This window comes from Oryx dammah, unplaced genomic scaffold (genome assembly GCF_014754425.2).
Source record: "Oryx dammah isolate SB20612 unplaced genomic scaffold, SCBI_Odam_1.1 HiC_scaffold_26, whole genome shotgun sequence".
NCBI lineage: Eukaryota > Metazoa > Chordata > Mammalia > Artiodactyla > Bovidae > Oryx > Oryx dammah.
This window is the reverse complement of record NW_024070210.1, coordinates 77,965,957-77,982,366: the sequence shown is the minus strand read 5'-3', so window position 1 is coordinate 77,982,366 and position 16,410 is coordinate 77,965,957. Positions and strand designations below refer to the sequence as shown.

General features: G+C 40.7%; 1 gene segment (V, D, J or C); it reads right to left on the bottom strand.

The window, feature by feature from the left end:
• Positions 1-369: 369 nt before the first annotated feature.
• Positions 370-3,528, bottom strand: LOC120853729. The segment is given in 3 exon segments: positions 370-435; positions 2,620-2,906; positions 3,489-3,528. Coding segments are annotated over 3 exon segments (393 nt in total).
• Positions 3,529-16,410: the final 12,882 nt, after the last annotated feature.

The following is a 16,410-nucleotide window of genomic DNA, read 5'->3' as shown; positions in this document are numbered from 1 at the left end:
TTCTGTGTGTCAATGTATGTGTACACATATATGAGTACATGTGTGTTAATGTATAGTGTTAATCATTCATTTGTATCCGACTCTTTGTGACCTCATGGCCTGTAGCCCACCAGGCTCCTCTGTCCAGGCAAGAATACTGGAGTGGGTTGCCATTTCCTTTTCCAGGGGCTCTTCCTAAGCCAGGGATTGAACACAGTTCTCCCGCACTGCAGATAGACTCTTTACCCACTGAGCCACCATGGAAACTCTGTTAATGTATATGTAGTTGCATAAACTGATCTGCAAAGACATACTTAATTGAAACAGAATGGGCTGGTATCACTTTTGTAATGAGATGGATCTATGTGTTGCTTCTCTGTGTGTGTGTGTTCACTCAGTCAACTCAACCGTGTTGAGAGAGTTAATTCTTAGGTAGGTTGATAAGAAGTCCGGTTCCTAATGAGGAGAAAGGGAGGAGGAAAGGACAAACAATTTTTTTCTTTATTCCTTTGTCTTAGTCACATAAAACGTTTTGTTCTTGCTTCTTTTCTTTAAGCCCAGAGCTAATGATTATATAGCAGAGAAGAAAAGTTATGACCAACCTAGATAGCATATTAAAAAGCAGAGACATTACTTTGACAACAAAGGTCCGTCTAGTCAAGGTTATGGTTTTCCCAGTAGTCATGTATGGATGTAAGAGTTGGACTATAAGGAAAGCTGAGCTCCAAAGAATTGATGCTTTTGAACTATGGTGTTGGAGAAGACTCTTGAGAGTCCCTTGGACTGCAAAGAGATCCAACCAGCCCATCCTAAAGGAAATCAGTCCTGAATATTCATGGGAAGGAATGATGTTGAAGCTGAAATTCCAATACTTTGGCCACCTAATGTGAAGAGCTGACTCATTTGAAAAAGACCCAGATGCTGAGAAAGATTGAAGGCCAGAGGAGAAGGGGACAACAGAGGATGAGATGGTTGGATGGACATGAGTTTGAGCAAGCTCCGGGAGTTGGTGATGGACAGGGAGGCCTGGCATGCTGCGGTTCATGGGGTTGCAAAGAGTTGGACAGGACTGAGTGACTGAAATGAACTGAACTGAACTGAATGATTATACAACAAAACAGCTCATCTTGCTCAAGGATGTGTTTTTCCTTAAACTCTGTACCAATGCTTATATAGGAATGTGTCCTGCTGGAGGAGTGTTTCTCCTTCTTAAGAATCTTCTGACTAATCCTGTTATCTTAAAATATGGGAGTGGTCTGGTAAGATCTTTCTATTGTTAATTCTACTCCCATTATCTTAAAATGTAAATTCTGGGAGTGGGTCTGGTAAAACCTTTACAGTCTTTTTATTTACTGTAATAACCAATTGAAAAGTATATAGCTCCCTTGCTAAGACTAGTGAGGAGGGCACTGTCTGCCCCCTTCTGATGTCTATGTCAGAAGTTTTTTCTGTCCTTTTTCATTGTAATAAAACTTCTGCCACACAAGAGCCCTGAGTGGTCAAGCCTGGCCCCTGATCCTGAAGCTAAATTTCCTTCTTTGGAGATCATGAATCCCATATTTTTCACCATAAGCTATCAGTGTCAGATTCTTTGTGACCCCATGGACCATAGCCCGCCAGGCACCTCTGTCCATGGGATTTCTCTGACAAGAATATTGGAGTGGGCTGTCATTTCCTCCTCCAGGGGACCTTCCTGACCCAAGGATCAAATCCCCTGTGTCTCCTGCATTGGCAGGCAGATTCTTTACCACTGAACCACTTGGGAAGCCCATGTGTTGCTTGCTTGCTTGCTTGGTAAATCACTTCAGTCATGTCCTTCTCTTTGCAATGCTATGGACTGTAGCCCAACAGACTCCTCCATCCATGGGATTCTCAGGCAAGAACACTGGTTTGGGTTACCATTCCCTCCTCCAAGGGATCTTTCTGACCCAGGATAGAACCCATGTCTCCTGTGGCTCCTGCATTGCAAGTGGATTCTTTACTGCTGAGCCCACCTGGGAAGCCCCATGTGTTACTCAAGGAATATGAAAAACAGATAAAAGCTCTTTAAAGGACAGGGGTTTCTAGATAAATAAAAATAAATTAATATTCACCTGATTTTTGTTTCTTTCCAAAAAATAGCTTCATCACATATATGCATGTTGTAGACTAACAACAAAAAATTTTGAAATTTTTCTCAGGACAAGAATTTGTTTCTATTAAGTGGAACAATGATAATAATGTGATTTTCAGAGTCTGGACTTGCCTTGGGTTCAAAGGAAAGAAGTCTGTGGGACAATTTGTATTTTCCTCACCTATTATGTGGAGGTTAATATACTGAAACCATTATTGACATGAAGAGGAGCCATGATAAATGATTAATACCTCTTCACTTCATTTCTATGTTAAAATTAAGATTCTTCTCATAATTCATCTCAGCCACATGAACCAATGAAGCACTTCTTCCTTGTCCTCTTTTGCTTCTGTTTTTATCCATCTTCTTCCATTTCTCTTCTCTTCATTTTCCTCCTCTCTTACTGCTCTCTGACTCTCCTTCCAGATGACTCTAGATTTGCTCTCATGCCTGTTCCCCCACTGTGTGCCCCCTTCTTCCCACCAGTGAGATACTGCACAGGTGCAGCCCCATCTGTCCCAGTGTGCCTCTCTCAGGACACAGTAGTACACAGCAGTGTCTCTCAGGGTGACCTGGGACAGGACCAAGGTGCTGGACTTTCTGTCTGAAGCTATGTTTAGAGAGCTCATGCTGCTGTTCACTGTGTCTTGGAAGCCATGAATGACATACTGTGGATTCCGATTGGGAGTTTGCCGATACCAATGTATATAGTCCAATGCATCGATGGTGGAGTGGTTACAAGGCAGGCTTACATCCTCTCCTTCAGCACAATCCATGGAACTGAGCTGGGTGATCTCAGCATCAACCATAATCCCTAAAGAGTCAAGAAAATAAAATTATCCCCTGACCACAAATCAGTGTAATTCTGTGGATCAAGCATACAATATGCCCATACCTGTCTGGACCTATGCCCTACTCCAGTGTTTTCATTTCTGTCCTGCAAACATATCATCGATGCTTATTATATAGAGACCAAAGACACATGGCAAGAATAGAGATATAGGCTTTATTCCATGGGTCTTTGGCTCAATAACTCCGGAGATTTCTTACAACCTAGTTATTGTTAAGTGCTCTTCTGGGATCATAGATAATTTGATCTGTCATGTAGAAGTTTGTGTGTGCAAGTGTATTAGTTGTTGAATCGTGTTTGACTCTGCGACCCCATGGACTATCGCCCACCAGGCTCCTCGGTCCATGGAATTCTCCAGAAAAGAATACTGGAGTGGGTTGCCATTTCCTACTCCAGTAGAAGCTTGTACTCCCTGACAAACCCAGAGATCATTTCTCAGTTCCATCACTATAATGCTGGATAAAGCACAGGGAGAGGAGTAGAGAGCAAATGACCCTTCACGGTCCTTTAGTTTCAAATCATCCCTTGCAGACACAGAACACTTACCCAATGTCAGAAGCACAGTTACCCCAGTCACCAGCCTCATACTTCAAGGATAAACCAGGGTCGTGGGCTCAGAGCTCAGACTTGTGTCTAATCCTGGATAAAGAGGTTCCAGAGAACAGAAGCAACTGCTGCGAGTAGAGACTTACAACCAGTGCAGGTACCACGGTCTTGTTGCCAGGACCTTCTCAGCCAATGATTGTGCAGTTCCACCTCTGTTTTAGTCATGCCCCCAAAAGAAGGAGAGTCATCTCCAGCTCACAGGGTGCCCACTGTCATCTCTGTGAAGTTTAAAGTCTGGCTCTGGATGAGGAACACCAAACACAATATTGTGTCTATCCACAACCATTGTTCCATCATTTGTGTTTTTACAGAAATTTTCTGATGCCCCATGAAGCTTGTGGAAAGCACTGATTAATCCTAGAAAACTGAACTGAGCACTGTATTGTAAAGAGATGAAAATTCCTATCCACATTCTAGAAAATGTATGTGAGTTTCCAAAGTAGGCAATGATGTGCTCAGGGAAGGCAGGAAAAATTAATAATGTGGAGACTAAAATTTAAACATTCTGGAGTTCAGGCTCAGAGTTCCTATAAAGGTCCCTGGATTCAAGCATCTACTGCTCTCTAGGTAGAAATTTCTCAGTGCATCCATTCTTGATATAGTAACTGATGACTCCGTTGGTGTTCACCTCATTTTCTTTGAACAGTGGTCCTTAATCCTCATGTTCTCTATGCCTATGCTTGTAGGTACACTAAGGATGCTGAGGCACACAAGAAAGACAGAAGGGAAAGCAAACAAGGTGGGACAGGGTGGAGGTGGATGAGGCTGGTAGAAAAGTTGGAGGGAAGGAAAAAAGAGCATAAAGAATAGGGAAGGGAAGGGATAACAGAGAAGAGACATAGAGAAATCAGTGTTTAGGGAGCTTCATGGAAAGGGTTTAGACTAGTGTTAAGATACCCTAATCCTTGAACACACACACTCAACAAGGGATTACAAACTACAAGCTGCCTAAAAGACAAGAAAGCATGCCATTTTTCCTTTTTTTGTGGAATACCAACTGAAAACAAGCTTCCCTTCCCTTTTCCCAGAAAAGACCGCTATTTCCAGATGAAGCAGCCCCATCATGTGACTGAATAAAAGATCTGCTGAGCTAAACTCAGACCAAAAGTCAGCCAGCAATCTTTTGAAAGACTCCTCATATTTGAAGGTATGTATCTTAGTTGTAGGGCTTCCCCGATAGCTCAGTTGGTAAAGAATCCACCTGCAATGCAGGAGACCCTGGTTTGATTCCTGGATTGGGAAGATCCACTGGAGAAGGGATAGGCTACCCACTCCAGGATTCTTGGTCTTCCCTTGTGGCTCAGCTGGTAAAGAATCCGCCTGTAATGTGGGATACTTGGGCTCAGTCCCTAGGTTGGGAAGATCCCCTGGAGAAGGGAAAGGCTACCTACTCCAGTATTCTAACCTAGACAATTCCAAGATGAACATGGTGTCACAAAGAGTCGGACAGGACTGAGCGACTTTCACTTTACATCTTAGTTGTAATACCTCTGTACTTATCTTTGTTTCCAAAGCTCTGTGAAGGTTTAATTATTTTTCATTGCATTATTTCAACATATGATTCTCAGTTGTTGGTTTCTATTTAATTTTCCTTTTATCCCTAAGCTTCTCATTTGTGACGTAGTTCAAAAGTCCATACTATTCAATGTTTAAAAGAAGAAGTTTGTCCAGACTAGGCACTCAAATTGCCTGTATCCTGAATTAGTGGATGATTTATCATTCATGAATTCAGTGGTAGAAGTTATGCTGAGGAACTCTTTAAATATTTCTAAATACAATTGTTCAATTATATGGAAAACGTGTTAAACAAAAGACTCCAACAAAATAAATTCACAGTTATGTTTGTGGACAAAATTCAGCAATAGGCAACAAATATCCCAGGCTTAGGATGGGAGAAATCAGACTCTGAAGATATGGGAGTGAATGTCATAGTAATCATGCTCATTGAATATTCATTGAGAGCCTGCTTGTTCTGTGGCAAATCTCTCTCTCTCACACACACACACAGATAAGCCACAAGCACTACTACTGAAAATATAAGAACAAATAATAACTGAAAGTAGGTTGTTTTATTATATTAGCAAAGGCAGAGGAAAAGCAATAACAACTTTTTTGTTTGCTGGTTTGCCTTTATTTTTTAGAAGACAGTAGGGGACATTACAAAGTAGCATTTTAAATCTTATTGGAAACCAAAAATCACTCTATTTGGCTCTGGAAAATCTTAAAATATGTATTGGCTTTTTTCAGAGTCTTGAATATAAAAGATCCTATTATCTCTGGCCCATATGGAGTAAGGTTATCTTTCTCTGCTTAATGAAAATGAAAATAATGTGCTTAACTTACTTTCATAAAAACTAGAGGACTTAATAAAAGGCCAACGCTTGCATGATGAATACTCTCAACAATCCAGAAATAGAAGAGAAATCCTGGATCTGGTAAAGGGTACCAATGAAAATATCCAAATTCAATATTGTTCTGTCTAAGGTAATAAATAAGATAGATTCACTATCATTACTTCTGTTTACTATCATACTGGAGGCTCTAGTATCAAGTTATGAAAAGGAAATAAGATGTATTAAGTTTGAAAAGACAGAAGTAGGCCATTTTTATTCATAGGTGACACATCTGTGTAGATAGAATATACAAAGGAACCTATAAACAAACTACAAAGTCACTAAACACAAAAATCAATTTTATTTCTACATTTCAGTCAAATCGTGTGTGCTCAGTTGTGTCCACCTCTTTACAACCCCATGGACTCTAGACCATCAGTCTCCTCTGTCTGTGGAATTTTACAGGCAAGAATACTGGAGTGGGTTGCCATTTCCTACTCTAGGGATCTTCCTGACCCAGGGATCGAACCAACATCTCTGTGCCTCCTACATTAGCAGGCAGATTCTTTACAACTAGCACCAACTGGGAAGCCCTTTTAGTCAAAAATCTCTGGAAAATTAAATTAAAACACCACTGATCAATTTTAAATAATTTAATATAAAATATGCAAGTCCTCTAGAATAAAAATTATGACATTAATAAAAGAAATTAAAAGGGACCTGCATAAATGAACAAGACATCATATGAATTAGAAGATTCCATTTGTTAAGATTATCAGTTTTACCCAATGAATCTATAAAGTCAACAGAATCCCAATCAAATTATGTGCAATCTTGATTACTGAAGCTATAGCTTGAAATCAGGTAGACTGATGGCTTCTATTTCCTTCTTTTTTAAAGAGTTACTTTAGCTTTTCCAGTATTGCTGTCTTTTCATACAAATTTTAAAATAACCTTGCCTGTATTTATAAAAAATCCTGCATGGATTTTTAAAACATTTATTTATTTTTTTAATTTAACAATAATTGCTTTACAGAATTTTGTTTTTTTTCTGTCAAATCTCAACATGAATCAGCCATAGGTATATATATATGTATCCCCCTCCCTTTTGAACCTCTCTCCCATCTCCCTCCTCATCTCACCCCTCTAGGTTGACACAGAGCCCCTGTTTGAGTTTCCTGAGCCATATAACAAATTCCCATTGGTTATCTATTTTGCATATGGTAATGTAAGTTTCCACGTTACTCTTTCCATACATCTCACCCTCTCCTCCCCCCTCCCCACATCCATAAGTCTATTCTCTGTCTGTTTCTCCATTGCTACCCTGTATATAAATTCTTCATTGCAATTTTTCTAGATTCTGTATACATGTGTTAGAATATGATATTTATCTTTCTCTTTCTGACTTACTTCACTCTGTATCATAGGTTCTAGGTTCATCCACCTCATTAGAATGTGTTCCTTTTTATGGCTGAGTAATATTCCATTGTGAATATGTACCACAATTTCTTTACCCATTCATCTGTTGATGGACATGTAGGTTGCTTCCATGTTCTAGCTATTGTAAATAGTGCTGCAATGAACAATGGGATACATGTGTCTTTTTCAATTTTGTTTTCCTCAGGGTATATGCCTAGGAGTGGGATTTCTGGGTCATATGGTGGTTTTATTCCTAGTTTTTTAAGGAACCTCCATGCTGTCTTCCATAGTGGCTGTATCAATTTATATCCTCAACAGTGCAAGAGCATTCCCTTTTCTCCACACACTCTCCAGCATTTATTGTTTGTAGACTTTTTTGATGATGGCTATTCTGACTGGTGTGAGGTGATATCTCATTGTAGTTTTGATTTGCTGCTGCTGCTGCTGCTAAGTCGCTTCAGTCGTGTCTGACTCTGTGCAACTCCGTGGACAGCAGCCCACCAGGTTCCTCCGTCCATGGGATTTTCCAGGCAAGAGTACTGGAGTGGGGTGCCATTGCCTTTTCCGAGTTTTGATTTACATTTCTCTAATAATGAGCATTGTTGAGCATCTTTTCATGTGCTTGTTAGCCATCTGTATGTCTTCTTTGGAGAAATGTCTGTTTAGGTCTTTTTCCCACTTTTTTATTGAGTTGTTTGTTCTATAACAGGCGCTATGTAAAATGTGTATATCAATTTGAGAGAAATGACACATGTACTTTTTGGAGGCTTCTACTGAGTCTGAGTGAACTCCTAGAGATGGTGATGGACAGGGAGGCCTGGCGTGCTGTGATTCATAGGGGTCGCAAAGAGTCGGACACGACTGAGTGACTGAACTGAACTGAACTGAATTTGCAAACAGAGGATATCTCTTCATTTGTCTTTTTTGATTTCTTTTATCAGTGCTTTAAAGTTTTCAGAACAAAAGTTCTGTATATGTTTTGTTAGATTTACTTCCAAGGATTTGGTTGTTTTTTTTTTTGAGTCATTGTAAATGGTATTATATTTTTAATTTATGTGTCCACATGTTCACTGCTAGTAGACAGAAATACATTTTATTTTTGTATTTTGATCTTACACTCAGTGACCTTGCTGAATCCATTTAATAGTTCTTGAAAGGCTTTTTTTTTTTTTTTTTTTGGTAGATTTTCTGAGATTTTCAAAATAGAAAATCATATTGTCTGAAAATTGTGGCAGTTTTACATCTTCTAGATGATCTATATGACTGTCTTTAAATTTACTGCTTTGTTGCACTGAACAGAATTTCTAGCACATGTTGAAGGAAAATGATGATTGGCTATTCTTGCCTTGTTCCCAGTGATAGGAAATGAACATAGTCTTATATTAGTAAGCACACAATTAGAAGTTGAGGAGAGTCCCCTCTATTCCTGTGTTTCTCAGAGTTTTCACCACAGTTGACTGTTGAATTTTGTCAAATGCTTTTTCTGCATAGATTGAGATAATCACATGATTTCTTTTTACCATGTAATATAGTGGATTCCATCAACTGATTTTCAAACACTAAAGTAAAAAAAAAATCCACTTGTGTTTGGTATATCATTGTTTTTATATAGTGATGAATTCTACTTGTTATTATTTTGTTAATTATTTTGCCTTTAAAAATTTTATTGGCATATAATTTATTTGTGGCTGACTTTATTTTTCTGGGTTCCAAAATCACTGCAGATGGTGATTGCAACCATGAAATTAAAAGACACTTACTTCTTGGAAGGAAAGTTATGACCAACCTAGACAGCATATTAAAAAGCAGAGACATTACTTTGTCAACAAAGGTCCATCTAGTAAAGGCTATGGTTTTTCCAGTGGTCATGTATGGACATGAGAGCTGGACTATAAGGAAAGCTGAGAGCCGAAGAATTGATGCTTTTGAACTGTGGTGTTGGAGAAGACTCTTGAGAGTCCCTTGGACTGCAAGGAAATCCAACCAGTCCATCCTAAAGGAGATCAGTCTTGGGTGTTCATTGGAAAGATTAATATTGGAGCTGAAACTCCAATAGTTTGGCCACCTGATGCGAAGAGCTGACTCATTTGAAAAGACCCTGATGCTGAGAAAGATTGAGGGCAGGAGGAGAAGGGGATGACAGAGGATGAGATGGTTGGATAGCATCACCAACTCGATGGACATGGGTTTGGGTGGACTCCGGGAGTTGGTGATGGACAGGGAGGCCTGGTGTGCTGTGGTTCATGAGGTTGCAAAGAGTCAGACACGACTGAGAGACTGAACTGAACTGAACTGAACTGAACTGAACTGATTTACAATAATTGTGTTTGTTTCAAGTGTACAGCATAGTGATACAGTTACAAATATACATATATTCATTTTTTTGAGATTCTTTACCCAAACAGGTATCTATATTCGTGAGGGATAGTTCTCTGTAGTTTTCTTTTTGTGACTCTTTAAAAATGGTAGTACTAAAATAATACTAGTTTCAAAAAATGAGTGAGAAATTATTTTCTTCTATTTTCTGGAAGAAATTGTGTATAATTCATGCTAATTACTTTTCAATGTTTGACAGAATTCTTCAATAACACTGTCTGAGTTCACGGACTTTTGTAATTAAAAGTTCAGTTTTCTTCATTGACATCATGACTTCAGCTTTCTCTGGCCCCTGCTCTGAGGGGAGTTGAGGAGGGGTGGCCCCTGGAGCCCAAATTGAGGATTGGGGACAGACAGCAGGTGCTTCCAGAGCACTGTATCGTAGCACAGAAGTAAGTTCCTACATTTGAGGGCTGAGCAGCCATGAGGTGCAGGGAGCTGTGCTGTCTGGACTTTCCAAACCGAACTGTCAGTCTCTGCTACATCTTTACTTTGCCACCCTTAGCTAATGTCATCAAGAGGACAGAACTGCCCCCAGGCCTCTGCTTATACCACTGTAAGTTGTAAAATGTGCTCGAGAAATTGCAGTATGTAGTGAAGTCCTCTTCTTCTTGTAGAAGCAAGAATTCAGGAAAATGCTTTATCTGTTGTCCATTCATTTCTGTTCAGAAAAACAGAGGGGAACATCAGAGAAAATCTGATTAGATGTCTAATCCGTCAACTACCCTGGTCTCTCTCATTCTTGTGCATTTTTCTCCTTTGTTTCAAGTCTCCCTCCTCAACTCCCTCTCTCTTCTTACTTTATAATTTTTGTGTCTTTTCACAACTTTGCTCTCAATCAGAAAATCCCACTCCTCTAGTTGTCTGCAGATAAGATTCCGCTGTGCTGAATTTTCTGGGAGCAATCAGGGAAACCCCAACTCACGTGGTACTTGCATCCATAAGATTAACACTGGTGCAATGAGCAGCATCTCCCTCTTCTTTCTCGTCAGGAAGAGTTGCTGAATCTACCTGTTCCTAAAGGGTTTTCCTTGTAAAAGCTTCTTCCAGACTCACAGAAACATGCTCTGCACTGCTCTTTGGAAAGAAAGGTGAAAGGAGTGACTGCAGTTTGAGGTAGCCAATCAGGCTTACCACTGCTTTCAGTTCAGTTCAGTTCAGTCACTCAGTCAGGTCCGACTCTTTCCGACCCCATGAATCGCAGTACGCCAGGCCTCCCTGTCCATCACCAACTCCCGGAGTTCACTCAGACTCACGTCCATCGAATCAGTGATGCCATCCAGCCATCTCATCCTCTGTCGTCCCTTTCTCCTCCTGCCCCTAATCCCTCCCAGCATCAGAGTTCTTTCCAATGAGTCAACTCTTCTCATGAGGTGGCTAAAGCACTGGAGTTTCAGCTTTAGCATCATTCCTTCCAAAGAAATCCCAGGGCTGATCTCCTTCAGAATGGACTGGTTGGATCTCCTTGCAGTCCAAGGGACTCTCAAGAGTCTTCTCCAACACCACAGTTCAAAAGTATCAATTCTTTGGCACTCAGCCTTCTTCACAGTCCAACACTCACATCCATACATGACCACAGGAAAAACCATAGCCTTGACTAGACGGACCTTAGTTGGCAAAGTAATGTCTCTGCTTTTGAATATGCTATCTAGGTTGGTCATAACTTTTCTTCCAAGGAGTAAGCGTCTTTTAATATCATGGCTGCAATCACTACTGCTTTACTCAGGCTATATTCAAGAGGGGCGGGTTTATAGATGCTGCCTCCTTGTTCAGTTCAGTTCAGTCGCTCAGTCGTGTCCGACTCTGCGACCCCATGAATCGCAGCACGCCAGGCCTCCCTGTTCATCACCATCTCCCAGAGTTGATTCAGACTCACGTCCATCAAGTCTGTGATGCCATCCAGCCATCTCATCCTTGGTCGTCCCCTTCTCCTCCTGCCCCCAATTCATCCCGCATCAGAGTCTTTTCCAATGAGTCAACTCTTCACATGAGGTGGCTAAAGTACTGGAGTTTCAGCTTTAGCATCATTCCTTCCAAAGAAATCCCAGGGCTGATCTCCTTCAGAATGGACTGGTTGGATTTCCTTGCAGTCCAAGGGATTCTAAAGAGATGTCCAACACCACAGTTCAAAAGCATAAATTCTTTGGCGCTCAGCCTCCTTCACAGTCCAACTCTCACATCCATACATGACCACAGGAAAAACCATAGCCTTGACTAGACGGACCTTTGTTGGCAAAGTAATGTCTCTGCTTTTGAATATACTATCTAGGTTGGTCATAACTTTTCTTTCAAGGAGTAAGTGTCTTCTAATTTCATGGCTGCAATCACCATCTGCAGTGATTTTGGAGCCCCCAAAAGTAAAGTCTGACACTGTTTCCACTCTTTCCCCATCTATTTCCCATGAAGTGATGGGACTGGATGACATGATCTTCGTTTTCTGAATGTTGAACTTTAAGCCAACTTTTTCACTCTCCTCTTTCACTTTCATCAGGAGGCTTTTTAGCTCCTCTTCACTTTCTGCCATAAGAGTGGTGTCATTTGCATATCTGAGGTTATTGATATTTCTCCCGGCAATCTTGATTCCAGCTTGTGTTTCTTCCAGTCCAGCATTTCTCATGATGTACTCTGCATAGAAGTTAAATAAGCAGGGTGACAATATACAGTCTTGACGTAATCTTTTTCCTATTTGGAACCAGTCTGTCGGTCCACGTCCAGTTCTAACTGTTGCTTCCTGACCTGCATACAGATTTCTCAAGAGGCAGGTCAGGTGGTCTGATATTCCCATCTCTTTCAGAATTTTCCACAGTTTATTGTGATCCACACAGTCAAAGGCTTTGGCACAGTCAATACAGCAGAAATAGATGGTTTTCTGGAACTCTCTTGCTTTTTCGATGATCCAGTGGATGTTGGCAATTTGATCTCTGGTTTCTCTGCCTTTTCTAAAACCAGCTTGAATATCAGGAAGTTCACGGTTCACATATTGCTGAAGCCTGGCTTGGAGAATCTTGAGCATTACTTTACTAGCATGTGAGATGAGTGCAATTGTGTGGTTTTTTGAGCATTCTTTGGCATTGCCTTTCTTTGGAATTACAGTGAAAACTGACCTTTTCCATTCCTGTGGCCACTGTTGAGTTTTCCAAATTTGCTGGCATATTGAGTGCAGCACTTTCACAGCATCATCTTTCAGGATTTGAAACAGCTCAACTGGAATTCCATCACCTCCACTAGCTTTGTTCATAGTGGTGCTTTCTAAGGCCCACTTGACTTCACATTCCAAGATGTCTGACTCTAGATTAGTGATCACATCATCTGATTATCTGAGTTGTGAAGATCTTTTTTGTACATTTCTTCCGTGTATTCTTGCCACCTCTTCTTAATATCTTCTGCTTCTGTGAGGTCCATACCATTTCTGTCCTTTATTGAGCCCATTTTTGCATGAAATGTTCCCTTGGTATCTCTAATGTTCTTGAAGAGATCTCTAGTCTTTCCCATTCTGTTGTTTTCCTCTATTTCTTTGCATTGATCAGTGAAGAAGGCTTTCTTATCTCTTCTTGCTATTCTTTGGAACTCTGCATTCAGATGCTTATATCTTTCCTTTTCTCCTTTGCTTTTGCCTCTCTTCTTTTCACAGCTATTTGTAAGGCCTCCCCAGACAGCCATTTTGCTTTTTTGCATTTCTTTTCCATGGGGATGGGCTTGACCCCTGTCTCCTGTACAATGTCACGAACCTCAGTCCATAGTTCATCAGGCACTCTATCTATCAGATCTAGGCCCTTAAATCTCTTTCTCACTTCCACTGTATAATCAGAAGGGATGTGATTTAGGTCATACCTCAATGGTCTAGCGGTTTTCCCTACTTTCTTCAATTCGAGTCTGAATTTGGTAATAAGGATTTCATGATCTGAGCCACAGTCAGCTCCTGGTCTTGTTTTTGTTGACTGTATAGAGCTTCTCCATTTTTGGCTGCAAAGAATATAATCAATCTGATTTTGGTGTTGACCATCTGGTGATGTCCATGTGTAGAGTCTTCTCTTGTGTTGTTGGAAGAGGGTGTTTGCTATGACCAGTGCATTTTCTTGGCAAAACTCTATTAGTCTTTGCCCTGCTTCATTCCACATTCCAAGGCCAAATTTGCCTGTTACTCCAGGTGTTTCTTGACTTCCTACTTTTGCATTCCAGTCCCCTATAATGAAAAGGACATCTTTTTTGTATGTTAGTTCTAAAAGGTCTTGTAGGTCTTCATAAAACCATTCAACTTCAGCTTCTTCAGCATTACTAGTTGGGGCATAGACTTGGATAACTGTGATATTGAATGGTTTGCCTTTGAGACGAACAGAGATCATTCTGTCATTTTTAAGATTGCATCCAAGTCCTGCATTTCAGACTCTTTTGTAGACCATGATGGCTACTCCATTTCGTCTGAGGGATTCCTGCCTGCAGTAGTAGATATAATGGTCATCTGAGTTAAATTCACCCATTCCAGCCCATTTTAGTTCCCTGATTCCTAGAATGTCGATGTTCACCCTTGCCATCTCTTGTTTGACCACTTTCAATTTGCCTTGAGGAGACATCCCGCGTCCGAGGTCAGGGGCGGTGGCCGAGAGGAGCTACCCCGCGTAGGAGGCCAGTGGCGGCTGGGAGGAGACACCATGCATCCGAGACCAGGGGTGGTGACCCTGAGGAGCCACCCTGAGCCAAGGCCAGGACCGGCAGCCAGGAGGAGCAACCCGAGGAGCAGTGGCTGCACAGGTGCAGGAGGGCCTAGAGGAGCTATCCCATGTTGAAGATCAGGAACGGCTGCAGTAAGGAGATACCCTTCGTCCAAGGTAAGGAGCAGCAGCTGTGCTTGCTGGAGCAGCCCTGAAGAGATACCCCATGCCCAAGGTAAGAGAAACCCAAGTAAGATGGTAGGTGTTGCAAGAAGGCATCAGAGGGCAGACACACTGAAACCATACTCACAGAAAACTAGTCAATCTAATCACATTCGGACCACAGCCTTGTCTAACTCAATGAAATAAACCATGCCTGCGGGGCAACCCAAGACAGGCGGGTCATGGTGGAGAGATCTGACAGAATGTGGTCCACTGGAGAAGGGAATGGCAAGCCACTTCAGTATTCTTGCCTCAAGAACCCCATGAACAGTATAAAAAGGCAAAATGATAGGATACCAAAAGAGGAACTCCCCAGGTCATTAGGTGCCCAATATGCTACTGGAGATCAGTGGAGAAATAACTCCAGAAAGAATGAAGGGATGGAGCCAAAGCAAAAACAATATCCAGTTGTGGATGTGACTGGTGATAGAAGCAAGATCCGATGCTGTAAAGAGCATTATTGCATAGGAACCTGGAATGTCAGGTCCATGAATCAAGGCAAATTGGAAGTGGTCAAACAAGAGATGCCCCCATGTGGTTGGATCAAATATTGATGATTTTATAACATTTCTTACAAAGTTTTCTTTCTGTTATTATTGCAGATATATTTGAAAATTTTATTTTATTTTAGAGTATAGTTGATTAACAATGTTGGGCTAGTTTCAGGTTTACAGCAAAGTGTTTCAGTTATACATATACATATATCTATTCTTTGTCAACGTTTTTTCTAACTCCTGTGGTAAATGTTTATCAAGGCTTGGAAAGAGTTTACTCATCCTGATAGTGTTTTAAAAGTGAAAGTAAAAGTGAAATTCACCCAGTCATGCCCGACTCTTTGCTACCCAATGGACTATACAGTCCATGGAATTCTCCAGACCAGAATACTGGAGTGGGTAGCCTTTCCCTTCTGCAGGGGATCTTCCCAACCCAGGGTCCGAACACAGGTCGCCCACATTGCAGGTGTATTCTTTATCAGCTGAGCCACATGATAGTGTTTGGGGAGGTATATTTTGCCCTTCAGGAATGGATTCTGTGATTATTTAAAAGCCAGGGCATCAGAATGAAATAAAATGTTTCATTTGTCATTTCCAATTTTATCAGAATCATGTAGTGTGTTTTTCTGTAGGTACTGATGGAATATATTAGGTCATTGTAATAAACGTGGAAAAGACCCTTAATTTATTGTTAGACAACCTATGATGTCAAAATGGAAGATCAAATGTATCTTTTTCTCTGCTGTCATATAGAATACTCTGGCTGTAAATTATGCAATTTAAAGCTTATATATTGGCTGTCTTACCATGTTACTTTACCTCATTCCAGGAATTTTAAGAAATCAATATAATTCAAAAGAGTCTTATCTATCTATCAGACATGAACTTCTCTAAGAAGAGTTTCTTAGAATGAAACAGTTGAATAGAATACCATCCTATGGCTCTACAGAATTTCAGAATTTCTCACTTAGCAATTATTAGCACTTAGCACTTGTATTATAATGGTTTGTTAATTGTGGGGGCTGGCCCCATGTGCCTAGAGGGCATGTTCTGTATCATCATCAAGAACTAAGCTGTCCTATATGTTGGCTAAAAGCTACTTAGTTTAAAGTAAATTAAAATTAAACAGTGAAAGTGAGAAATAGACTCAAGGAATTAAGTCTGATAGAGTACCTGAAGAACTATGGATGGAGGTTCATGACATTGTACAGGAGGCAGGGATCAAGACCATCCCCAAGAAAAAGAAATGTGAAAAGGCAAAATGGTTGTCTGAGAAGGCATTACAAATAGCTGAAAAGAAGAGAAATGAAAGGCAAAGGAGAAAAGGAAGATATACCCCTTTGAATGCAAAGTTCCAAAGAATAGCAAG